The 27416-nt window shown below is 38.4% G+C and overlaps 1 protein-coding gene across 1 annotated transcript in view; it reads right to left on the bottom strand.

Moving 5' to 3' along the window:
* Positions 1-13592, bottom strand: part of TXLNB (taxilin beta) — a 35478-nt gene extending 21886 nt beyond the window's left edge. The window contains exons 1-3 of the mRNA XM_057739737.1: positions 13140-13592; positions 7399-7490; positions 1929-2099 (exon numbers count right to left, since the gene is read on the bottom strand). Of these exons, the coding sequence (XP_057595720.1) occupies positions 1929-2099; positions 7399-7490; positions 13140-13578 (702 nt within the window). The 5' untranslated portion in view covers positions 13579-13592. The remainder of the gene's footprint in view (positions 1-1928; positions 2100-7398; positions 7491-13139) is intronic.
* Between the last annotated feature and the right edge of the window lie 13824 nt (positions 13593-27416).

Raw genomic sequence — 27416 nt, forward strand, 5'->3', positions numbered from 1 at the left:
GGAAGCTGGGATGAAGTGAGAGAGTAGCATTGACATATATACACTACCAAATGTAAAATAGATAGCTAGTGGGAAGCTGCTGCATAACACAGGGAGATCAACTTGATGATGGGTGATGACTTAGAGAGCTGGGATAGAGAGGGTGGGAGGCAGTTGCAGGAGGGAGCGGATATGGGGATATATGTATAAATACAGCTGATTCACTTTGTTGTACAGCAAAAACTGGCACAACAGTGTAAAGCAATTATATTCCAATAAAGAGTTTGAAAAAAAAAGACTTAAATGATCTACAGGTAATTGTTACTTATGCAGCATTACACCTAACCTCTGAAAAACAGACATTTTTTCCAAGTGCATTTAGTATATTCATCAAGATAGACCATATAAAATGGGCTATAAAAATTAAACAGAACTTCTGAATAACCCACGGGTCAAAGAAACAATCAGAAGGGAAATTAGAAAATATTTTGAATTTGAATCCTGATTTTGACACAAAATATGCATGACCTTAGACAACTGATTTGGATTGCTGAGTCTCAGTTTCTTCAATAAAATGGAGATACTAACCCTTATAGGGTTGTTGTGAAGATTAGATAAAATAACATATGTAAAGCATTCAACACAAGTCCTGGCATAATAATGCTACTTAATTCCATTGTCCATAACTGGAAGTCATTGCTGAGGGTGTATGGGTATACCTACAGGGTCTCTTGCTACTTCCACCATTCTGTCTTTGAATGCTGTCCAAAGAGACCAAGCCACATCATTCCATCCATATCATTAAAGGAGATTTACCTTTTATCTCCTTACTGTACAACACTGCTGAAAGCCAGGAGATTTATGTAAGCACAGAGTGCCATTACTTGATTACATATCTGAAGTTGTGGATGATGTTCCCATTCCCATCTGACCTGGGTTTCGATTGTCCCAGGGCAATGATTAAAGAGATGCCAGAAGCCCATCTCCTACAACTCATAATTTGAGAGTTAGAGTTCATCACACTGGCCTCTCATTTCCCAAATATCAAAAAACAATTTTGGAATATGAGGCACCTTTATCCTATTCTATTTTTCTTCCTAACTCCATTGTACAAACTCAGCAATGATCTTGCTCTCTCTGTTTCTTAAAGTATCTCCTTTTAAACACATGTAATAATAACTATATCACAGGAATGTTGCTATCTAATTAATTCTTATTTGTCAAAAGCTTTAGAATCTTCAGCTGGAAAGGGGATTGTGGATACATGCAGTATTATCTTGGAGAGCCCTGCATCTTGCTTCAGTGAATGGAGCTAGTGTCTGTGTGTAATCAGATTAACCACACTGCTAGAGGCTTATGCTGTAATTAATGAAACCCATGCAGACTGACTGAAGTGATCAGTCTGTTATTTTTAGATTGAATAATTAAGCTTGAAGAGCTTCAGTGTTTTTTGGAGTAGTTACTTTTTTCAGATAACTATTGACATTTTAGCTCTCAGTCTTGCCTTATTCTCTCAGTTAGCTTTGTGTCAATTTATTTCATGTCATGCAGATTTCATCATCATACAAAAAATGTTGAATTTTTATAAATTTGTGTTTTAAAGAGTAGAACTAAGGCCTACCTTAAAAAACAAAACAAAACACACTCAACATAAGAGGAATGGCGCACATTTTACTAAAGGTCTGTTCTGCGTCGGGTACTATGTGAGCACCTTAAATATGTGACCTCATTTAATTTTTCCCTGACCACGAAGTGAAGTTGGTGTGGATAAGGTAACAGGCTTCGGAGGTAAAATAATTTTTTGCAGGTCACAATTGAGTAAGTAGCAGGCCTAGTATTTGAACCCAAGTCTCTCTGATTCTAAAACTCACAACCCTTACCGTGAGTAGCAGAAGCCTGTGTCTAGAAAGCGTGCGAGAAAGTGTATGTGGGTCCTTGGTGGCACATACCTTCAGTGTCTTGTTGTGTCTCTGCAGCTCCCGGCACAGGCTCTCCAGTTTGCTTCGGGCGAGGATAGCTCTGCTATGTTCACTTTGTAACTGGTCCTTTTCTTTTTGGATCTGTGCCTGTTTCTTTTGTAGGAGTTTTAACTTCCTTTGCTCAGTGCGATGTTCATCCAGCTAGATGTGGGGATGCAAATATGAAAGAAAATGGCAGGAATCTCTTTTGAGTTGATAGAAAAGGACCAAAAGAGGAAATGCCTAAAGACCACTCTTTGGTTGTTGGGAAATTTTTTTGCTATTATCACTGCCCCTTTGGAATTAAATGAAATTCATAAATGCTACCTTTGAAGTACTTGTAACTATGGGGTGTTTTTTTCTGGTTGTGCCAGGTGGCATGTGGGATCTTAGTTCTCCTACAAGGGATCGAACCTGTGCCCTCTGCGTTGGAAGCTTGGAGTCTTAACCACTGGACTGCCAGGGAAGTCGCTAGATATGGTTTTTTGTTTTTTTTGCAAAAGACCTTAAATTTATTATTCATTTTTTTGACATACAATAAACTGCATATATTTAAAGTGTACAATTTGATTTTTTTTCTTATTAGTAATGTATATATGGCAATTGCAATCTCCCAATTCATCTCACCTGAATACCCCCCGCCCTACTCTGCTTTCCCCAGTTGGTGTCCATATGTAGATATGGTTTTAAGAGCAGAACATTTATAGGTTTTCCCTCCATCGTTATTATTGTTGATCTCTTTTACTTTGATCTTCTTTTTGGTGGTCTAGAAACAGTTTTATCTTTCTTGAGTCTAATGAAACCAGTCAACATAGAAAGGCATATCTCAGAATTTATGATAATTAGAAAAACGATCAATGGTGTGTATACTTGGTTTACATTTAGTTTTCACAATTCTTTCTCAAAACAAGCTTTAGCAATTATTTTTAAAAGTAGGAAAGTGGAAAGCAGCTTCCTAGTGAACAGAAGATGCAGTCTGTGGGTTATGAGAAAGGGGAGAGGAGAATGTACCCCTCAACTACTTAAGGATTGATGATCTGTCACCAAAGTTTCAGAAACAGCCACTGCACAACTCAGCAGCACGCATGGCAAGTGTTTGTAACAAGCCTTGCTCCCCGCCCATCCCCCTCACCCCCTGTGCTTATGGCGAATAAATCATGACACTTGTTTCTGGTGAGCACAGGTGGGGCCTCTTCTCACACTCCTCCAGTAGCCACAGCTAAAGTATTAAGGGCAGCACGGAAAATGAAACCAATGGACTCCTGTACTTTCCGTTTTGGAATGCTAAAGTTCTGAGGTAGGGTTGCCAGGTAAAATGTAGGACACTCAGTTAATCTGAATTTCGAATAAATAGGGAATAACTTTTTAGTAAAAGTATATGCAAAGTATTGCATGGGATGTATTTTTACTAAAAAAAATATTTGTTGTTGGTTTACCTGAAATTCAAAATTAACTGGGCATTCTATATTTTTATCTGGTAAATTTGGCAACAGATTTTTATGGAATTCTAGTTGAAGTAGGGGGAGTTTGAGGTTCAGCCTCCAGAGGCTGAACTAAATGAACAGGACTGTCACACTTTCTTCAGTTCACATCTTATTTTAATCCTTTCCTCCCTCGCTCTCATCATGTTGAAATGTCCATGATAAACCCTTCCAGAGTAAGCTGGGGATATTCATACATGATATTCTATCTTCATGTGTAAGGATATTTTTTACTTATTAGTGAGAATTAGCAACAGGATTACTAGGTCCATATTACTATAAATATTGATTGAAATTGGTATCCTTCTTGAGATTCAATTGGAAAATCAATGATATTTTATTATCTATTTCTCATGCTAACCTCATTTTGCACCATAGTTACTAGATAGGAGTGAAACTTGTACTTGTGTTTGGGCTTTAAGTGGCCTATTTTCCTTTGTTAAAATTTATATGTTGTTATTGTTATTGCCATTTTGGTTTAGACTTTACCTTTGGAAGGTTAAACCATTTGTTAGGGTTTCTCAGCTTTAGCACTATTGACATTTTGGGGACAGCTCGTTCTTTGTTGTGGGTGCTATGCTGTGCATTGTGGGCTGTTTAGCAGCATCTCTGGCACCTACCCACTAGACGCCAGTAGCACCCCCAACTGTGACATCCAAAATATCTCCAGAGACATGGTCTGTTGTCCCATGGTTGGCAACACTTCCCTTGTTTGGGGGAACACTGCCCTATGTGGATGTATCTGAGCATCAGGAGGAGGATACCTTGTGTGTGTTTCATAAGTTGGAAGAGCTGATTTGTGCTTGCTCACTGACCATTTAAATGTTCTAGTTTTATTGCAAGATTGTACGCATTTGAAACATAGCTAGGTCTATCTTGCTTTGCTTTAAATAAAACCTCTTAACTTTCTGACAGTTTTTTTCAAGTGTGGCTAATTTTGTTCAAATTCTTCAGATTTATATGTATGCATATGGAGTTTCTTAATGAATGAAAGCAAACATATTGCAGCTGAGTCAATTTCAGACAAATGCTGGCTTTGTGATTTAATAATACACTTAGATATGTGTCTTCTGTACAACTCTAACAGGCATATAGGATTTTTATCTGCAATTTCTCCTTTTCTCTCTTTTTTTATTATTGTTAGAAAAGTAAAATTAAAGCCAAACAGTTAGTAACATTGTAACTACTTTTGAGGAAATTTGCAAAAAATATTTCTTCCAGGTCATTTCTTAATTTAGTCATGAGGTGTCCTTATTTATTTGTGAACTTATCCTTATTTATTAATAAATACAATAGATGATGTTATTACAGGATTTAGAATCTGTAAGGATGAGTGAACTAGAGTGGCAGTTTGATTCACAGCTTTGAATTTAATGATTTATTCTATGTTAACACTTTTATTTCAGACACTATATTAATATCTGAATCAGTGAGCGGGGAAATAGCTTTTAGTCTCCAAGTAAAAGATTGAAATTCTTCATAATTTTTCTTTTTTGAAAAGGATATGTAATGGGGTTTTGAGGTCAATTTTCTCCTATTCATTTCTTCTAGAATGGTTGTTTGAGTTTAAAAGTTTATTATAGGATATGTTACAGCTGCCAAAATATAGTTAGACTTGAATTGAGTAGAATTTCTGGAAAAATTCTGTGAGGGTTGACTGCTTGGCTAGGAGAGTGAGTGGGTCTGGGGAATTCTTGGAGACCAGGGTGAACATCCCTGGCTGATGAAGAAAATCTTAGGCAGAATGAATAAGTGATTCTTTTCCAATATACTGCTATGGGGCTATAGCACTATAAAGAGTAGTAGTCTAGACGATGCCCAGTTCATCAAAGTATGGAACATGGCACTAGAAGCCAAATGTGAATGGCCTTGGTATGAGTAAGTAAATTGAAGGGCAAAGGGAAATCAATGTAGTAATTATTGAAAGGAGCAAGGATGGACAGGTGAGATGGGGCCAAATTTGGGGGGAAAATATTATTTTTGACACCTACCAATTTATGGCACTGAAATCGTTCATGAGTGGTTAGCAGCCAATGTTAAACAAGTTGCAAGAAAATTGATACACTAATACTTGCTTTATAAATTTCTACCATTCTTTGGAAAACAATATGGCCATTAAAAAAAAAGCATTTTGCTGCTTGATTTAGTAATCCCAATTCTGGAACTTTTTCCTACGATCATAAAAGAGAACAAACATCTCACGCATGATAATGTTCACTGCAGTGATATTTGGTAAAAGAAACAGTGGAAGGAATCTAAATGTCCCTACGTTAGAGAACCAGTAGATTAATTCCGTTAATGGAAAATTACGTATCTTTGACAAAATATAATTATGAAGACTACAAACTACATGGGAAAATGTCTGTCATATGAGCCAAAAAAGAGATACTAAATTATATGTATCTTATGATGGTAGTTATACAAAAGGTATCTCTGCATGTATAGCAGAAATGGAAAGGAAGACAGATAAAACAACGTTTGTGTTTTAGATTATAGGATTAGAGATACTTTTACTGTGTATTCAGCATTTTCCTTATATCATTGTGAGGTGGTTTATGTGATTAAAAAATAACTTAAAAGTATTGTTGATAGAGTTAGGCAATGACTAGTCGTTCAGGGTTTCATAATTTCTCTGGGTCTACTGCATGACAGTTCAACATAACAGGATGCATCGAGGTACAAAGAAGAAAGGAAAGAATAAATAGGGATCACAGGACTAAAATCAGAGTGAAAAAGAAGGAAACCAAGTCACTCAAACTATACTCCATCCACAGAGATAAGATGCAACCAGATACCTGAGGGGTTTTTGGGTCTCAATTTTGGAAACCTTCTTTAAAAAAAAAGAAAAAATTAAAAGAAGAGAATTATGTCCAGAGCCTCAGGGGGGCCCATGCAAGTGAGAGGCCCTGACTCTTAAGCTTCTTTGCTACAAGGTAAATCTGCGTTCAGGGGAAGTTCAACCTTCTGCTTGGAGGAATTGTTTTGTTGTGCATATGGGTTTAAGCTTCATTCTCTTATTACTGCTTCTCCAAAAGAAATAAGAAAGTGAAAAGAAAAGAAAGAAAAGAAAAAAAAGAAAAGTGAGGAAAAGAAGCAGAAATGAGAGAGAGGCGTGTTGCCCAGCCTCACAGGAGAGGACACCGCGTCTTCACAGTGGGTCTCGTACACCTCAGGGGTGGTGCACGGACCTCAGGTGCAACTCCTTTAGCCAGTTTTTGTGAGGGCTCACTGAAACTAGGGGTGCTGGCTTCACTGAACCCTCCTCTTTCTTCCAGCTGGCCTGTTGTAAGAGTACTGGTGAGGAGACCATCCACTTCATGGATTCTCTGAAGTCTGGGAGTGGCTTCCTTTCCTGCCAGTGGCCCTAACTTATTGAGAGAAAGACTGCATGTGGAGGACCTATAACTGGAAACAAAACAATCCACATCAAATGCTTTGCCATCGTGGGGGACAGGGAGAAGAATGTAGATCAAAGAGAATGAATGAGTCAATCAATCAAAAGTCATCAAGAATAAATGAGAATGTGTCACAAACTGAGGGGTGGAGTTAAGTCAACCCTCTGCCTTCCTGAGGGGACCACCCCCTCAAAAAACCTGTGCACAAGAAACAGATGACAGTTTGCCTTTATGTCCAGTGTATTTGTTTTATTGCAAAGGCAAAAAGAACTTGTAAATATTCACAGTTTTTAGTTATCTATGATTCTCTCTTTCATCTCTTAAATTATGCACATAATTGAAGGTAGAGTAGACTCCAACTGTATCCTCTTTCGTCCTTTTGCTATTATTCCTCTGTTTTTCTGTTTCTTTTTATTTATTTCTTTCTTTTTAAAAAATTCTGCCTTTATGAATTCTGGTTTTGACTTGTCTGAGGTAACCAGCCATGGTCTATAATGATGTACCTGAAAAACTAACATTCTCTTTTTCTCAGCTCTAACCAGAGCTTGAGTCTTTCTGATAAAAAGGGCTAATCAAGGAACTTACCAATTCGGCATACTTCTTAAATAAAAAATCAAGCTTTTCCTCAGGAGTTTGCAGCTTATTCAGATTTTGCATTAGCAGGTTGGCTTCTTTGCCTTAAAAGAAAACAAAAACCATAAATACATCAAAAAAAAAAAAAAAGTGTTGAACTTGATGTCGGATGATAAGGGCTGTAATCTCAGGTTGTCTACTCATTAGCTGCTATCCAACCTTGGCCAAGCCACTTAACCTGTCTGAGCCGCAGATGTAATTTTCTTTTTTTAGCCTGTAAGAAGAAATGACACCTACTTTGCAGAATAAGTGATTAGCTGAGAAGTTTGTTAAAATATGTGGTACAGTGTCAGGCTCATGGTAGATTCTCAATATATCTCTGCTATAAGAGTAGTCCCCAGATTTTCATCTCAAGAATCCATTTGTATTACTTCCCCCCATATTCTAAATATTTCAAGGAATTTTGAACATTCTGAAAATATTCAAAAGAATAAAAACCACTGCCTTTATGAAGAATAAATCATCCACTTCCCCATGTTAATTATTTAAAAAAAAGGAAGCAAACCAGCCAATCCAAATATCTGACCTTTGTGAAATAGCCAGCATTAATACATGGAGTTGTTAAAATTCCAGCCCAAAGCAGAAAAACATGACAGTTTAGTCTGCCCATTTTTTTTTGGGGGGGGGGGGAGGTTTGTTCCTTTAGTACTTCTTTCCTTTCTTTTGGGGGGAAACCAATTCTCTTGTTTCTGTATGTGAGCCCATTCCATGAAGTTTGGGTGGGAATGACTCTGATCGTATTTCCGAACAAGCAGAGAATAAAGTCAGCATATAGAGAAAATGGACCCAAGACACGCAGGGCCTTTTTCACAGAGCTCTTTGTGTCTCTGGTTACAGGTTTAGCCTCCCTGGGTCTTCCCTTCTCCCACCCAGGCCTTGATCTCTGTAGGCAGTTTCATTTTATGTTCCCAGTTGGAGTTGATGCTACATTTAAAAACTCATCTCTTCCTGATTATTTGACAGTGAGCCTCAGATTCTTTCTTTTCTTTCCCCATTGTTCTTCCTTTTGTCTTCTTCAGCTCAAACTGCCCAGTTAGCCTTTCTGTGATGCCTGGAAATCTTGTCTTTCAGTATCCACTGGGCTGAGGTTTGCAGGCAGGAGCCAGACCCTGAGGCCTACACGTATGTACCACTGAATGTATCTTTGCAAACAGTAGGGTCATGGTGGAGCAGCTTCCCATTCTCTCCTACCTGTGACAGTCACCCCGTCTAACTAGAGTAGGGAGGTCAAGCCACACAGTGGAGCCCAAGTTTCCTGGTATAAATCTGCTTAAGAATATTAACAACTTTGACAACCTCTCCCCCAAGAACAGGCATTTCTCCTTTGCTGGAATTTTTGCTTTCATCCTGGAGAGGCAGATATATCATGGAATTAGGGTTGCCAGATGAAATACAGGATATGGGACACACTTGTACTAAAAAATAATGGTTTGTTTATCTAAAATGCAAAGTTCCCTGGGCAGCTTGTATTTGCATTTGCTAAATCTGGTAACTCTAATGGCATCAAAGAATTTTAGGTCTAGAAGGAACTTCAAAGAGCACCCAGACAACTGGTTAATTTTATAGATTAAGAATTGAAAGCCCAGAGAAGTCCAGAGTTACATAATTAGTACTGGCAGAGCCAAGGCTTGAATCCAAGGTTTGTCTGCTTGCTCTAAATCACTCCATTCCCATGTGGAATTTTGATGCCAGGGAAACCTAGAGAAATAAAAGGAAACTTTTTTTGAAAAAAATGACCTCATTCCTAACAGCTGGTTTCATCTATCTTTGCCCAGTGAGTCAGTTCAGATTAGAGACATGGTCTGAGACAGGGGAGAAGGTGGGGTGAGTGGTGCCCTACCAGCAATCCAGTTATGGCCCATGGCATAACACTGCCTTTAAACTGATAAGCTCTGCTGCCCCACCCCCACCAGGCCTGGTGTTGAGTGATTTCTGTAGCAGCAGGGATGGATTTGTGTTGGTCAGGCCATCCTGTCACCCTTGTCTTCAGTTTGTGGTAGGTGCTCACATAATGACTGGTGTCCTAAGTTAGAAGATCATCCTTCAAAGGCAAGAGACTGTACTGTTGGTCAGATTTGGCCTAGGACCCCCACACGGTGTTTGGCTTATGGAAAGTGTTTAGTAAATCTTTGTAATAATGGAACAAAACAGAGCCAACCTGTGCAGACTAATAGCATTGTAAATCAAGTAAACACTGTCCAGAAGACAACTTTGTGATCAACTAGAGGACAGATGGGTCTTACTCTCACCTGTGACATTTAATGTCTGCTTAGCATACCTCTCAGTGTATCAAAGTAGGAAACCATATCGTGTCTTGTTTAGGGAAGATAGAAACACTTGAGTGAGTCCAATGGGTCTCTTTTTTTCTCTACATTCAGTATCTTCTCTCCCTTTTGTTTTCTTTAACTATGAGAACAGGTTTTGTGGTTTTTTTTTAAATTGTCATACTCACTGAGGTCTCTGCTCTCATATTCTCTTATTTTCAGTAAAGTTTAACATTCAGATGCATCAATCCACCCTTCAAAAACAATTTCAACAAAAAATCCAAGAAATTGGAGACAGTATGGAATCCATAACTGTGTAACATCAGAGAGCTTAGTTTGTAAACTTCCATTTGTTTTGCTGGACTAGAGCGCTGTGTGGGATTGTGTGAAGGAGGGGAATAGATAGAGACCCACTCATCTTCTGAGAAAGGCTGTCATTATAATTTTAGGAAATGGGGTCATTTGGTGACAGTGTCAGACGCGAGGAAAGGTTGGCTTCATGTGTTTAAGCTACTAGCAGTTTCTTAGCTATAACTATAAAGAAAACTTTCTTAAAAAGAAAAAAACTTTGAGCCTAATAATGAGGAGATTATTCCAGGGAAAACAAAATAGAGCAAAACCTTACAATAAAAAAGAAAACTATCAGAAAAAGCAATAAGAAATAAGTAATTTGGGGAAATGTCTCTACAACCCAACTTTGGTCAGAAGACAATACTAATCATTTTGCCCAAGCCTTTTTTTTTTCTCTCTCTTATTTCACTTACTCCTCTAAACCCTCCTCTCTTTTCAGGATCTGGCCTAAGTTTTAACGTCCCTGTGAATCTATTCATGAACGCTTCAGTCTCTGTGGATTCCTCTCTCTCTAAAACTCCTCTGGTCTTCTACCATTTCTTCCAGAAAATTTAGCGTTTGTATCAAAGCAAGAGTTTATTGCCTTTTCAGAGGAAAACTAGAAATCAAGCTAAAATCTTATAAAACAGACCACCTAGGAAGGTGACCATTCTAAGGCAGAGTAAGTCAATGGCTGAAAAGATTTTAGAAAACCAATGTCCTAGTCAAGATGCTACTCAGAAGGTAGAACTGAAACTCACCTGTAACTGGAAGGATGAAACCCATTAACTGAACTAATAGCTCAGTTAAATGGTCCTCAACCAACATAGCAATTATTTTTATGTATCTTTGGCCCTGTAATATTAGTGACTTCAGGTCTGTACCTTGCTTTCTTTATGACTAATCTCACAATCACATAATCAGTTGAATAACTTTTTTTTTTACGGATTTTAAAACTCTCTAGGCTTTAATTTCTCTGTCAATAAATTAATGGATTGACTAGATAGATTCTGAGCTCAGAATGGACTTGTGGATCACCTTCGTTTTTCTCCTGGGTTTATGCTTCCAACCTATGACTTCCTACTCAATCAGTTGTCTACCTATATATCAGAAGGGATATTACATTTTATCATTGTTTTGTGCTTCTTACTGTGTGGTGCTTGAATCGCCCACTTAATATTGACAGAGAAGAAGTTAATAAGACACTTGTGAGCCGGAAGATGGGGTGGGGGAAGGAAGGGGGATACTTAGATGTTAACAGGGCATGTCATGGTGCTATCTAATGGGAAATCTGTTTTTGTTTTGTTCAATGCCAAGGAGAAAGTAACTCCACCAACTAAAGAGATTTTAAAGCGTTCCTCCAACTACTTCAGTGTATAGTGTGTTAACTGTGGGAGGATATGCAGCTTGTAAAGGAAGAACAAGTCCTGAGTGCTTGGGTTGTAGAGACATTTCCCAAAATTCAAAGGTGTTCTGTGAAAGAAGGGTGTTTTTAGTCCAATAAATTTAGGAAATGTTGCAAACTATGTCCGTCACTACTGGAGATTTTCACGGTTGTATATGTTAAAGGTCAGAGAATTCTGACAGGAAGGAAGCTTGGTCTGAAATCTCAAATATCTCAGGGTATATACTTTGGGAAATTTTGGGTTAGAGAGTCAGAACATTTAGGTATCTCAAAAATATCAATAAAGCAAATGTTATCTGATAAACATACAGTAATTAAAGACTCATCTTTGATCAAATGTATAAGTAAAGACTAAGGATGTATCTTCAGGTATGGATTGAATGACATACTAAAATTCTATAAAAAGCTCCACATAGTTTCTAAAAGAAGACCAACCACAGCTGGCACTTTACATTTTCTCCAGATAGGTGGAGGAAGCACTTTCTGAAGCATCAGAAGCTTCTACAATCTGTTTGTGTCAGAATTACCCAGGGTACCTTGGCCCCAATCCATACCTACCAGTTCTGAATCTCTGTGCTCAGGAACAGCATTTTTGACACATTCTGCATTTGATTCCAGTGCACAGTAAGTTTGAAATGATTGGTCTAGACCATAGTGTAGTGTCATTTAATTGATGAATAGCCAAGAAGCCTGTTAAAGCGACTTGCAGATAATTGAAATGATGTTTAAAATGGTGGTTACATATTTAAATTAGCCTGAAAATATTGTTTTAACTCATAATGTAGCTGAAATAGTACAGTGTTTAGAAGAATATACCAATAGTGTTCAGAGGAACAGCATGAAAGTGTCAGCAGCGTATACACATGTGATTAGAGTGGATCTGCCTGGCCACTCTGATCACAAACAATGGTTCTGATAAACACATCCAATTGAACTTTGGTAACTTATAGAAAGTGGCAGAATTAATTGTGAAATTTTTTCTTTCTTGAAAGTTTTTTTTGATTAAACAAATGATTGCTGCAGAAAATTTAATGGAGAACTATGAAAGGTGATACTAGCTCTCCCTGGGCATGCCAGGGAATGTATCACATAGGAGGGGTGATTGTAGTGAGCGTTTCAGTGAAATTCACCAAGGAAGACAGGCAAAGGGACACTCCTACATGCAGTAACATGGTTTCACTCATTGCTAAAAAATTAACTCTTTCACCCTTCTTTCACAGCCATTTTTGGTGTTACCAATCCCCCATGCTCTCCTAACAATGTTCCTGTGCCTGTCCTAGCACTTATCCTATATAACAATTAGCGTACATGTCTACTTTTCTTTCCAGAGCTAGAGCTCCTTAACCAAAGACTTTTTTTTTAATCTTTGTGTACCTCATAAAGGTGAGGCATTAGTAAATATTTGCTGAACCAATGAACTGATGAGTGTGGAAGTGTTTTCTGCAATTTTCAACATTCTATAATTAATACACTTCTGAAAAGTTTTGTTAAATTAAAAAAAATATTTTGTATATGTGGTAATGGAACACACTACTAAGGGGCTGGGAATAAGTACAGTAAGGTACTGGTGATTCGAAGGAAGCTATTGTGGTAAAATCCAAGAATGAGATGTGGCTTTTAGCAAAGATTGGAGGAAGTGCCCCCTTTTAGGAATAATTCAAAGAAAAGTCATACATTAGAGCTTAACTACTTGCCTAATCCTTTTAGAATTTTCTTCTCCAGTTTTTGCTCTTTATTGCCGACAGTCTCTTTGGCTGCGGGTGGCTCTCCAGAGGCCGCAGGTTCTTTCTCAGTCTCTTCAGTGGTCTCCTCGCAGTCCCCGTCCTCATTGTCAGGTGATTCTGTGTTCTCAGGCTGCTCCTTGGCCGTGGTGGGACCCTCTTTCCCTGCCGTGCCGGCAGCAGACCCATACGTGTTGATGATGTCTTCCAGTTGTCGGTTCAACTCTTCAGAGAGATCATGGGCTCCCCGTTCAGGCTGCATGTCTGCCTCCTCCTCCGGTGCTGGGAGTGGGGTTGAGGAATCCTGATCATCTTGCTTCTCCAGGCCATTTTGACTCGGTGTTGCTGAACTGTCCCCCGCAGGTGTTGACTGTGGCTCCCCCGCCGGCTGTACAGACTGATGGGTCTCCATACTGGAAGTGGTATCTGGTGGTAAGCACAGCCAGGGTGGATGCAGTGAAACCAGGTACAGGTACATGGTAAGGCTGTTGCTACATGGGCACCTACTAATTACAGTTTCTAACACAGAATGAATGTTCTTCCACAAACCATTGATATTGCAGTCGGTTGGGTCAGAACAGTGAGAAGCATCTTTCCAAACTGAGTCACAGTGTTAGCATATTTTTGGTTTTGGCCTTTAAATTCCAAAAGGATCTCCTATTATTGACATTAACAGGGTAATTCAAGATATGGTTTTCCATGGCCATATTTGTCATTTTGCTTAGAATAGCCAATCTGAGTTAACGTTCTCTTGTATAATTCTATGTAGATTTACAATCATTATAAATACATATATGTATACATTTAATGTTTAAATTTAAATCGGTGCTTTTCCCCCAGAGTTAAAACACTGAATACAAGAGCCATTGACCTTACTAAAACCATTCATAACAATAACATTCTAAACTCTATTTTAATCCTTATGGATTAGTATGAGCCCATTAATATAAGTGAATTATTATACTGGATACAGGAGATGCTTGCTTTCTGGTATTTTCCTTTACCTAGATGAGCAAAAGGTAACTATCAATCAGAAAAACACTCTTTTTTTTTTGAGGTTAAAACCAGCATGTATGGAAACATGGTGGTGCTCATAATAACAATTCCTTGAATTTCTATACTTTTTTGTTCTGATATAAAAACTGACTTTCTTTTAGAAAAAAACCTGATTACAACTTTCTTGCCTCAGTCAGAAACTCTAGGATGACAACACTTTTTAAGAAGTAGAAATGTCTGAAAAGCAGGGAGGGAATGAACTAGAGGAATAATCCAGGTATGATATGGGCTCTTTGGAAATAGGGGGTGAGGGATGGGCTGAGGGTTTCTGGCTATCACCATTTCTAGCGTTGCAATATGCTTGGCGTAGGCCTTTGAGTTATGGTGCATTTTATTTGTAAGTAATAATTAATGGTGATGCTGCTTATTAGCAGCATAGAATTATGACAGGATTCTAATAATCCACAGGTCTTGCTGTCGTGGTGGCATGAAAACGAAAACAAAAGCACACTGCTGCACGCACTGTATATACATCTTCCTCCCCCCATTCTCAGGGCAGGCGATGCCGAATGCTCAAACGCCAACAAGAACGGAAAATTCAGTGTACAGACATTGCCACCCACCTGTGGCCCTCCCCAAGCACTCATTAACTTTAAAGGAAGTACTTGTTTCCCTCATTTATTTTAATTCACCATCTTTATTATCAAATGGTGCAGTAAACAGCTTCATTGTCTTCCTCACTGGACTTGTTTATCCTGACCCCTGCTTGTTGGGCACACACATCTATATATAACTTATGCATCCCCTGAACTTGGAGAAAGACACATGGCACCTGCTGTCCAGCCAGAAGTTATTTTAAGCTCTTCTAAAAGAAGCCCTGGCCTTTAGCACTTCATCTTTGGAAATCAAGGGAAGTGAATACTTTTTAAATCAAATTGAAAACAGTAAACACTTATTGGTTTAAATCCATATGTGGGTTTTAAAGTGTTAGGGAGGCTTCTGAGGATGAAAGGAAATCTAAAGTAAATGAAACTTTGAAGCAATGAATTTAAAACCGACTGTCCATAGGAGTTTTAGTGTGGTTAGTGTAAATGCAAGTGTTTGTTTGCATCTGATTTATTCTTCATTCATCAGAAGCCATAATCATTGATGTTTTTTATATTAAGTCCATGGATCTCCTTTGTACTCATGCTCCACATTTACTTTAAAACAGAACAACTGAGTCATCGTAAGCCACAGGACAACTCTCTTCCTAAAAGTAGCCTCAAGACAAATGCACAAGAGGAAAAAAACAAAGAACTCTGTTAGTTTTAAATTGTCTCTTTCTATATTAATTAATTTTATAGCAAGAAATTATGTCCAAGTTTTATCTTCTATAACCTTTGTTCCCCATCTTTGCCTCCTCTGAGAGAGAACTTTTCACTTGTCCTGGCAGTCCCAGCAGATTACCACACACACAGCCCTTCCTGAGCAACACATTTTAATTATAAATAAAACAATGGAAAGTTCTTCACTAGTTCACTGGCAGTCTCAAAGTTGCAAGTTTCGATCACCATAAACCACACCCTACATCTTCTCACAGGGCTGGGGAGAGTGTTTGTCACACTTACCAGAAGGCAGGGCGCTAAGCAGAGAGAGAAAGGAGAGGCAAGAGGCAGCAAAAGCTAGTCAGAGCAGCAGCAACAGCAGGAGACAGGCAGGCAGTGGCTGAGTTCTTACAAGGGAGAGAGAAACCACACACACACACACACACACACACACACACACACACACACACACACACACACACACACACGGAGCAGGAGAGCAGGGAGGGGGTGGGGAGGGGAAAGGAACATCCTATGACACAGCAAGAGAGAAATACACACAAGCTTCCGTAGCTGTCTCCTGGGCAAATGTCTTAGAAAAGAAGCAGCTGGTAGATCTTATCAGACTCCATGTTTTGTCCTTTAAAAAAATTTAAATTCTCAGTATATATCCCCTTTGCTCACACAGTTTTTCACCATTGTTCTTCTTTGGGCCAGAGATCAGTTTTTCTTATTTCTTGGTTTATTTCCAGTGTGGTCTGTGATTCATCTTCTTTTTTCCCCTCTTCGTATGCTAGCTTAACTAGTGTCAAGTTTCTTATAGGAATCAAGAAAAAAGAAGAACAATGGCATAACAAAAAGGAGATGGTAGAAGCACTTTAACTCTGATGTCATTGGTTTCTTTGTAAAATTTGAAATAAAAATTTAGATGGCTCTCTTGGCCCGGGGTTTAGTGCCATCTTCATGTACGTGCTAATTGGTGTGACCTCAGACCCCACATCTTACTCAGGGAACTGCCTTTGCTCAGATGAGCCCTGGGGAAGCAGTTGCTTTTTCTTCTTTAGCTGCAGGCTTTCCCACCTTTCACAGTGACTTTTCCAAGTCTTTCCCACCTTCTCAAGCCCTCGACCTGTTTCTTAATCCTCCTCAGAAAAAGAACCTCCTCTTCATTCACCATATAATGCTTCTCTCTCTTAACCTACATCCATTCCCCTTTTCTTCTGTTTCTGGAGAATGTGTCCCCACACTTTTCCAAATCAGATTCCCCCATCAGAGTTTCTGCTCTTGGGACTGGCTGGGCATATCAATACCCCCTGTGTTAGGCAGAATCATGCCACCAGAAAGACTTCCACATCCTAATCCCAGGAACCTGTGAATGTACTGCTTTCCATAGTGAAAGAGACTCTGCAGGTGTGACCAAGTTTAGGATCTTGAGATAGAGAGATTATCTGGAATTACTGTGTGGGTCCCATGTAATCACAAGTGTTCTTATAAATGAAAGAGGGCAGCAGGAGGGTCAGAGTCAGAAAAAAGATTTGATGGTCCGAGCAGAGGTCAGAGTGATGGAGGGACACAAGCCAAGGAATGTGATGCATCTCTAGAGGCTGGGAGAGACAAAGAAGCAGATTCTTCTTGAGATCCTCCAGAAGGAATGCAATCCTGCTGACACCTGATTTCAGCCCAGTGAAACTCATTTTGGATTTTTGACCTCCAGAACTGTAAAAGAAGAAATTTGTGTTGTTTATAAGCCACTAGATTTGTGGTAACTTGTTATAGTAGCAAAAGGAAACTAAAATATCCTACTTACTAACTTTTTCTCACCCCTTTCTCCAAGTTCACAGGAGGCATAGGTTATAGATAGTTGAGTACCCAGTAAGTGGAGGTCAGGATAAAGAAATTCCAGAGAGGAGTGAAGCTGTTTATTGCATCATTTGATAATAAGTTGGTGAATTAAAATGGGTGAGAGAAAAAAATACTTCCTTCAAAATTAATGAGTACTTGATGAGGGCCACAGTGAATGATATTTCATATTGAAGTCAGTGCTTCTCAAATTTAAGTAACGTACATATTCTCTTAACGGAATAACTTAATGTTGAAATTAACTTAAAGGAAGAAAAAGAACTCACCATGACGGAAACAAGTTATTACATTATTATTTGTACCAATATATACTGATATAAAAATAGGTATAACTCCTGATAGTTGTCATATGATACAGTTTTTTAAAAAATGTTATTTAGAAAACCCTACAAAACCAGTAATTACAGTTCAAACTAACAACATTACTTTTATGTGAGATAATATTTTGCTGAACCCAAATTGCTACTTGCAGCATGAATATGGTACTGACTAGTGGTCCTTTTGAGTTCACGGCACTCTTCTACAATGTGCTTTATGAAATGACTCAATTTAATCAATACTTAGTCTGTTCAGATTACTATATAAATTTCATTCCTATGACCTGCCGTAATTTCAATAGGACTTCCTTTGATATTAGTACACCATTTACTGCTCTTCTCATCTTCCTGCAATTATTAAAATAGTGCTGCTTGGAGCTTGCTTGACTAGATATACACATGATAATAAAGGCACAAAAGGAAAGATATACATGGTAGCACTGAAATGACAGCTACCCAGATAATCCAGAATTGGCTTCTACAGGTATACTTTGGAGATATTGCAATTTCAGTTTCAGACCACCAAAATAAAGCTAATGTTGCAATAAATCAAGTCACATGAACTTTTCTGATTCCCAGTGTATATAAAAGTTATGTTTACACTGTACTGTAGTCTATTAATTATGCAATGGACAAGCATTACGTCTAAAAAAACAATGTACATACCTTAATTTAAAAATACTGTTTTGCTAAAAAATGCTAGCCATCATCTGAGCCTTCAGTGAGTTGAATATTTTTGCTGATGGAGGGTCTGGCCTTAATGTTGGCTGGTGATTTATCAGGATGGTGGTTGCTCAAGATGAGTGGCTGTGGTAATTTCTTAAAAATAAGACGACAATGAAGTTTGCCGCATCGATTAATTCTTCCTTTCTCAAATGATTTCTTCTGTAGCATGCAATCCTGTTTGATAGCATCTTACCCACAGTAGAACTCCTTTCAGAATTAGAGTCTGTCCTCTCTAACCCTGCTGCTGCTTTATGAACTAAGTTTATGTGAAATTCTAAATCATTTGCTGTCATTTCAATAATCTTCACAGCATCTTCCCCAAGAGTAGATTGCATCTCAAGAAACCACTTTTTTTGCTTATGCATAAGAAGCAACTCCTCATCTGTTAAGGGTTGTACCATGAGATTGCAGCAGTTCAGTCACATCTTCAGGCTCCACTTCTAATTCTATTTCACATCTGCAGGTACTTTCTCCACTGAAGTCTTGAACCTCTCAAAGTCATCCATGAGGGTTGGAATCAACTTCTTCCAAACTCCAGTGAATGTTGATATTTTGACCTCTTCCCATGAATCATAAATGTTCTTAAAGGTGTCTAGAATGGCGAATCCTTTTCAGAAAGTTTTCAATTTACCTAGATCCATCAGAGGAATCCCTATCTATGGCAGCTACAGTCTTACAAAATGTATTTCTTAAATAATAAGACTTAAAAAGTGAAATTATTCCTGGATCTGTGGACTGCAGAATGGATGTTGTGTTAGCAGGCATGAAAACAACACTAATCTCATAGTACATCTCCATCACAGCTCTTGCATGACCAGGTGCTTTGTCAATGAACAGTAAGTAGTCTTTTGAAAGGAAATCTTTTTTTCTGGGCAGCAGGTCTCAACAGTTGGCTTAAAATATTCAGTAAACTATGTTGTAAATACATGTGCTGTCATCCGGGCTTTGTCGTTCCATTGATAGAGCACAGGCAGAGTAGATTTAGCAAAATTCTTAAAGATCCTAGGACTTTTGGAATGGTAAATGAGCATTGGTTTCAACTTCTCTTCCTAACAAGAGAGTCAGCCTATCCTTTGACACTTGAAGCCAAGCATTGACTCCTCCTCTCTAGCTGTGAAAGTCCTAGATGGCATCTTCTTCCAATATAGGACTGTTTTATCTACACTGAAAATCTGTTTAGTGCTGCCACCTTCATTAACTATCTTAGCTAGATCTTCTGGATAACCTGCTGCAAATTCTACATCAGGGACTTGCTACCTCACAGTATACTTTTTTTTTTTTTTAAGATTTGTTTATTTTTTTATTTTTGGCTGCGTTGGGTCTTTGTTGCTGTGCGTGGGCTTTCTCTAGTTGTGGCAAGTGGGAGCTATTGTTTGTTGCGGTGCACAGGCTTCCCATTGCAGTGGCTTCTCTTGTTATGGAGCACAGGCTCTAGGTGCATGGGCTTCAGTAGTTGCAGCATGAGGACTCAGTAGTTGTGGCTCTAGAGTGCAGGCTCAGTAGTTGTGGCGCACAGGCTTAGTTGCTTCACGGCATGTGGGGTCTTCCTGGACTGGGATCGAACCCGTGTCCCCTGCATTAGCAGGCAGATTCTTTTTTTTAATATAAATTTATTTATTTATTTATTTAATTTGTTTATTGGCTGCAGTGGGTCTTTGTTGCTACACACAGGCTCCCTCTAGTTGTGGCGAGTGGGGGCTACTCTTCATTGTGGTGCATGGGCTCCTCTGCGGTGGCCTCTCTTGTTGCGGAGCACGGGCTCTAGGCACGTGGGCTTCAGTAGTTGTGGCACATGGGCTCAATAGTTGTGGCTCATGGGCTCTAGAGCACAGGCTCAATAGTTGTGATGCATAGGCTTACTTGCTGTGCGGCATGTGGAATCTTCCCAGAGCAGGGCTCGAACCTGGGTCCCCTGCATTGGCAGGCAGATTCTTAACCACTGCACTACCAGGGAAGTCCCTCACCGTATGCTTTTATGTGATGGAAATAGCTTCTTTCCTTAAACCTCATGAACCAACCTCTGTTAGATTCAGACTTTTCTTCTGCAGCTTCCTGACCTCTCTCAGCCTTCAAAGAATTCAAGAGGGTTATGGCCTTGCTCTGGATTAGGCTTTGGCTTAAGGGAATGTTGTGATCGTCTATACAGACCACTAAAACTTTCTCCTCAACAGCAAGAAGGCTGTTTTGCTTTCTTATCATTCACATGTTCACTGGAATAGCACTTTTGATTTCCTTCAAGAACGTTTACATTCACAACTTGTGCACGAGACTTAGCTTTTGGCCTTTCTTGGCTTTCAGCAGGCCTTCCTCACTAAGCCTAGTCATTTCTAGCTTTTGATTTAAAGTGAAAAATGTATGACTCTTCCTTTCACTTAGAGGCCATTGTATTATTGTTATTACTTGGCCTAATTTTAATATTGTCATGTCTCAGGGAATAGGGAGGCCCGAGGATAAGGAGAGAGACAGGGAAACAGCTAGTTGGTGGAGCAGTCAGATGCAAGCAACACAGTCAGAACACAAGCAACATTCAGTTCCCCATCTTACATGGGCCTGGTTTGTGGTGTTCCAACAAATTACAATAATAGCACCAAATATTACTAATCACAGATCACTATAAGAAATATAATAATAATGAAAAAGTTTGAAATATTTGGAGAATTACTAAAATGTGACACAGAGACATGAAGTGAACAAATGCTATTAGAAAAAAAATGACAGCAATAGACTTGCTCGATGCACGGTTGCCACAAACCTTCAATTTGTAAAAAATGCAATATATGTGAAGCACAATAAAGCAAAACAATAAAAATGAGGTATGCCTGTACATATTAATTACAATTAAAATGAATATAGAGGAACTTCCCTGATGATCCAGTGGTTAAAGACTTTGCCTTCCAATACAGGGGTTGCAGGTTTGATCCCTGGTCAGGAAGCTAAGATCCCACATGCCTTGTGGCCAAAAAACCAAAACATAAAACAGAAGCAATATTGTAACAAATTCAGTAAAGACTTTAAAACTTGTCCACATTAAAAAAAAAATCTTAAAAATGAAATGAATATACAAACATAGTAACTAGTGGCTCCCAAGAATCCATCTGTAACCTGCTAGAGGCCCAAAGAACTGGAGTAAGTAACTAAAAAGACAAATTAATAGAGCTCAGTGCTTTACTATGAAATCAATTTTTGAGCTACTGTAAGGAATAAATTTATTTTTTGAAAATAACATTGTTATGTAAGTATTACAAGAAAATAGTTGAAGGTCAAATGATACTAAAAAGCTTATCACAAGAAACAATATTCCTTCGTTTTCTCCCCACTATCCCTTCCTTCAACTTTGCCATGCTCCCCAAAGCTCCCCAAGTAAAAATATTAAACTGTTATAGATATTGCTTCTGTGATTTACTTTCTCATTTGTAAATAATGTGCCTGTATTGCTGTCAGCTTATCAATTTTTGACATTACCTATTGTCTTCCTTAATGATGGATGAAGATTTAAATTATTTGCACCACTTTTACTTTCCTTATTTCTCAAGAAAATTACATCTCAAGTTTTAATTCATATTCTGTGTTTTCATTATTGAAATAAAGTTCACTGCTAAATCAGGAATAACACTGTGATTATAGTTCCATTCTTTTGCAACTTTCTGTTTTTCCTGGAGTTAATGATTACCTTTTCTTTTTATTTGTTTAGTATTAAGAACACTATCTTCTCAACATGTACAAGAACTCTGTAAAACACCTCTCTGTGCAATTTCCTCCAAGATCAAATTATTAGGTAATTTATACATTCTAATATTTTCTTGGTGATATCACTTCCACGTACAAATACCCCCAGAGCCTTGACTTCCTGCTCTCGTCTGGTTTGGTGACTTTCTTGGTCTACTGCACAGCTGTGGTCCTAGTACTTCCTTTGCTGTCATCCTGGGAATTCCCTTTACCTCTCTCAGGTTGCCTAATTTCCATTCTTCCTCTTTCTTGGTTTACTTCCTCCTTTAGTGAAACATATTGTCTATTGGCTGGCTTCCTGAGAAAGCATTTATGGGAAACTTTGTATCTCTCAAATGCCTTTTTGCTACTCTTGTACTTACTTTGATTAATAGTTTGGTTAGATATAAACCTTTTTACAAAATGTAAAAAAAATTTTTCGATAAAACTTTTTTTTACATCTCTATCCAGGTTTTTAAGGCATTATTCCCTTATCTTTTCATTTTCAATTTTTTTCTTAAAATTTTATTCCTGGTCCTTTGTATGATTTATTTCTTTTTTCCTCTCTGGAACCTCTTAGAATCTTCCTTTTATCTCTGATATTCTGAAGTTTCACAACAATAGAATTTGATGTGGGCCTTTTTCATTTATAGTGTTGGGTACTTAATGGGTTTTTAAATCTGGAAACTCATGTCTTTAACCTCCTTCCCAGTTTATAATTTGTTCCTCCTTGTCCTCCTCTGGGCCTCATATCTCTGAGTCCAGAACCTTTTTGGTTAAGGTTCTGCGGAGAACAATCCTCAGGTATCCCAAAAATGTGGAGCGTGGTTACTTGACTTTGTGGTGTGGAGCTGGGGACCCTTGGGTTTAACTGTTCTCCTAATTTAAAAACCAAATACAAAAACCATACAAACAAAAAACTATCCATCAAATGATCCATTGTAGTCCCCTGCCTTACTACTATTTTTGATAGTATCACCACTTGCTGAATATTAACTTGAAATTCTTTAGTCTTTTCAGACTCTACCAGGCAAAGTAGCTTGATTTTCACTTTCTCACTGCCTTTCCTGTGGCCACCCAGCCCCGTTTTTCTGTGGGATCATTTGCCATTATGTCTTCTGTTGTCCTCATGCACTGTGGTTTGGGGTTTACAGATTCAATTCTTCTGATTTCATTGATGTTAGAGTTTCTATTTCTATTTCTTGTTCTTGTTTGCTAGTGAATTTTAGAGGAGAAAGAGGTCAGAAAAAATCTTTATAACGTCATTTTGGATTCAGGAGGATCTGCTTAACCATTATAGTGGTGCAGCAATGAAATGAACTATCTTCCAAAGAAAAGCTCCAATTTTGGAAATATCCAATAGAGCCTGGTTCTTTCTTTTAAGGACACTGAAGAAGAAATTTCTGCATGGTGGGGGCAGGAGGGAAGGATTAGATTAAATGACTCACTTAAGATCTCTTTCAAATATAAAAGTTTATGAATTCTACCACAGGTTTAAGGGAAGCAGAAATCATATAATAATTGTGGCTATAAGCCTGAAAATTAGGCAGCCTCCTTATGAATTCCAGTTCTGTCTTTTATTTAGGCTATGTTTTAATTTCTTCAGCTTTAATTTCTTAATGTGTAAAATGTGACTACCTATTTTATATGTATGAGATTAACACAGTACATATGACCTATATAACGAACAGTGATCTATGTAACTAATTCCAGTAATGATGTGTTTAAGTCAAGCCTGTGAAATGGGAATTAATATTTTCTAAACTAATAGCATTTTGAAATTGTTGCTGTTTAGAATCAAATTTAAGTGTGAGAATCTGTTTCTTGGTCATGGTATATATACACTTGAGCTGGTTTAGATTTGTCTTGGGTTAAGGAGCAGGTCTGTACACTCTGTTTTTACTGAGCAGACAACACTTTTGTATTTCTAGAATAGGGGAGAGCATGGGCTTGTGGCCAAGCAGAGATTATTTTCAATTAGTCTGAATAAAAAACCATGCAGCAAGTTACAGTATTTGATTCTTATGGTGATACCTCTTTAATTTGTACTAGTTGTGTGTAGATGGTCTCCAGATGTGAAACGTATGATTCACATCCTATAAAAAGATTTAGTTTTATTACTTTAAAGCAAGAATTAAATAAGGATTGTCTCTAGTAAAGGGCAATGTGAACTGGCTTTCATGAATAAAATTTATCGTTTGAAATTTGCACAAGTATTGGGTGCTACACTTGGGAAGAAGAGCTCCACTTCTTAAGTGGCCTTATTTAATTACACAAATATTTTTTCATGATAACAATTTAATTGTGAATTTCTTCTTATAAATAATGCAGATAAATTTTAAGGTAAGCTCCTCTACACAGATTCTTTAAGCTCAATTAAAAAGATTTTGCTACAGTTGATTGAACCTGGTGTACCCCCCAAAAAAATAAAATAAAATAATAAAAAAAAAAAAAAAAAAAAGATTTTGCTGCATGCATTCTACAAGGGAGATTTGGCTCATGTCAATATTTTGTTCAAGGAAGGTCAGAATAAAATCCGTCATATAGCAGTAATATTGGATTCATCTCTGAAAAGTCCCTCCCTACTGCATTGCTGAATGTAGTAGAGACCCAGGAGCATGGGACTCCGTACTGCCTTATTCACACAAAACGTGTCCACTGAGGGTAGAGCTGAGTTTGAATGGCCACGCAGGGCTGCAGCAATGACATTCCCTGGAACAGGCTTCAGCTGTTCTAATCTGCTGGCAAGGGGGCTGGAAGACCATATGGCTGAAGCGTGGTGATGTTTCTCCCCTCCATCCTGTCTAAAGCTGTGTCACCAGCAGTTTATCCAGCAGAGTTCCAGGATACTATTTTGAGTAGTGGTCTGCTTGTTGCTGCAGCTTGGCAGGAAAATCCTGCTGGCATTTGAATACTCTAACATAACCCTGGGGGCAGAATTCCCAAACTCCAGGGTTACAGTCACTTCGTGGTGTCCCACTTCTCCTGGCTCATGTTCCCCACAGGAGACTTGGGAAATACATCCCTTTTGCAAGAACTCTAGTCACAAGATACCAAAATTAATGACAAGAAGACAATGATGCAAACTGACTGAAATGTCAGTTGCTGATGGTCCCAACTTTGAGGTTGCCAAGCCACCTGTGGTTTTGCACTGGGACTTGCCTGTCAGGTATATTTCTTCCCTCCATCCCCTCTTCTCATTCCTCCTTGTTCTGGGGTTTGATGGCTATAGTGGCATCTGCAGAATCTTGGCAAAGGAAGGGATCCCACAGATCATCTTCCCACCTCCCTTGGACTCAGAGGTCCTGTCCAGAGCCACCCTGACCCATGTTCAGGTAGATAAGATTTGATGAAAAAAAAATCAGCCCTTCCTAATAAGACAGCACTGCTTGCCAGTAGTTAAATAAAGGAATCAAGTCTCCAAAAATGATAGATCCATGGTGTCTTACCACTTGAGCACTGTGCCTCCTTTCAAAGGTTTGCCAAGAGCATCTCTTTCAAATAGCTTTTTTTTTGAGGTTTGGTAACTAACACTATTTATCATTTCTTTTGCTTTTCTTCCCTAAGGGTCATGTGTTCTCCTTTCCCCTACCTGAGTGTCATGAGGCCCCACTTGCACTGCTGATCACAAAGCAAGTCTAAGAAAGGGTCTAAGGTTGAAACTATGTTTAAAGGAAAGCCTGTCATTTTGATGTGCTAAAAAACAGGGATGTGGTGGTCACCTAGTTATGATGTAGTGAGTACTCTATTCCTTCCTTCTTGCAGTGCAGTTCTTATCAAAGAGTATAGGCCTATTTTTAAATTCTAAGTGTGTGGTCTTTTTCTCCCTAATAATTGGATGTAATTTTGATAGAATCTGGAAAAACACAAACCCTGAGAAGGCAGAAGTGGTCAGAGGGGCAGGAGGGAGTGAGCAAATGGTTAGACCTCTGATCCTTTGCTTTCTAATCCTCTTTATTATGTCTCCTCCTTACCTCCCTTCTGTGGTGCACAGATGCCTTATTATTTTAGAAACAGACCATTAACTGAGTTTGTCTATCTGCCTGCCTTGTCTTTAAGAGCCCTTTCCTATTCTAAACATCTCTTATGTGACTAGTTTTCCCTAGATTAGATTAATTTAGCATGTGCAGGCCTTGATTCAAGTTCAGGAACTGGAAAGGAAGCACCTCACCTCTTCCATTCATCTTTAAACCATTTTGCAATCCATTCTGTATCAATTTGAATTGTACCAAATAAATCACGTTAATCAGTTAATCTTGTCAGTCAGTTATGATCCCAAATGATAGCTGAATCCTAACAGAGCTGCCTTGTTGCCTAACTCCATGGGTCGCCGTTCAAACAAAATAAATGTGTGCCCACTGGTTTTGTGCAACATGATGGTCCTAGACTCAACATAGAACTATGTCCAGATGGAGTCATGGTATCCTTGGGAAGGACAAATTCCTAATTTCCTTCCCCATAGATACCCAAGAGAGATTGCAAAATCATTAAAAGCATGAAGGAAGAATGCAGCGGAATCCTCTCAGGTATCTGTATGGTGCCACCAAATGCAAAAGACGACTTCTTCAAAGACTTTCTTGTGGGAAAATGTAACTACTATTAAAAAGTAATGAAAGCCCAACTGTTAGCCTCCACTCTTAGCCCCAATTTACCTTCCTATGAGGTCCCCATGGGTGAAAAGAAGTCTTCTATAGGTTGTCTGGAAATAAGATTAAGTCCTTGAGATGTGATCACTACATCCCCATGGATTAGAAGAGCACAGCCTAGAGGTAATGGGTTTGGGTCCTCACCCAAGGAAGTGCAGTCTTGCAGTGTCCCACACAGCATGGGACAAGGGGCCTCACTAGGAGATGTCTCTTCACGGAAATCAACACTTCTACTGCCTGAACCTTACTTTTAGAGTCACAGGATGTAGATAAAAATGGACTAATTCTCCCCAGAGTACACATTTAAATATGTTTAGTTATAAACAACTATGTATGGATTAACAAAACAGAACAGTAAAACAAGAAACAGAAAAGCAAGACAAAACAAACAACACTTGGCAGGCTACTAATATATTTTACATTTTTAAAATTCAAAATGTAAAATTCAGAGATCTTAGAATCTAAAGAATGAGTACTTTTTGTGGGGCAGGCAACAATAAGCAAACAATTAAAAAAACCATACACTTAATTGAAACTATGAAGCTTTATTGGTTAGAAGAATATATGAAATATTTGAATATTTTGCTTGAATGTATTATGTATATTTAGCTAAAAAAATAGGATGACAGTATAAATTTATGTATATCAAGTTAAATATGGACTCCCCTGGTGGCTCAGTGGTTAAGAATCTGC

Source organism: Hippopotamus amphibius, chromosome 6, assembly GCF_030028045.1.
Source record: "Hippopotamus amphibius kiboko isolate mHipAmp2 chromosome 6, mHipAmp2.hap2, whole genome shotgun sequence".
Classification (NCBI taxonomy): Eukaryota; Metazoa; Chordata; class Mammalia; order Artiodactyla; family Hippopotamidae; genus Hippopotamus; species Hippopotamus amphibius.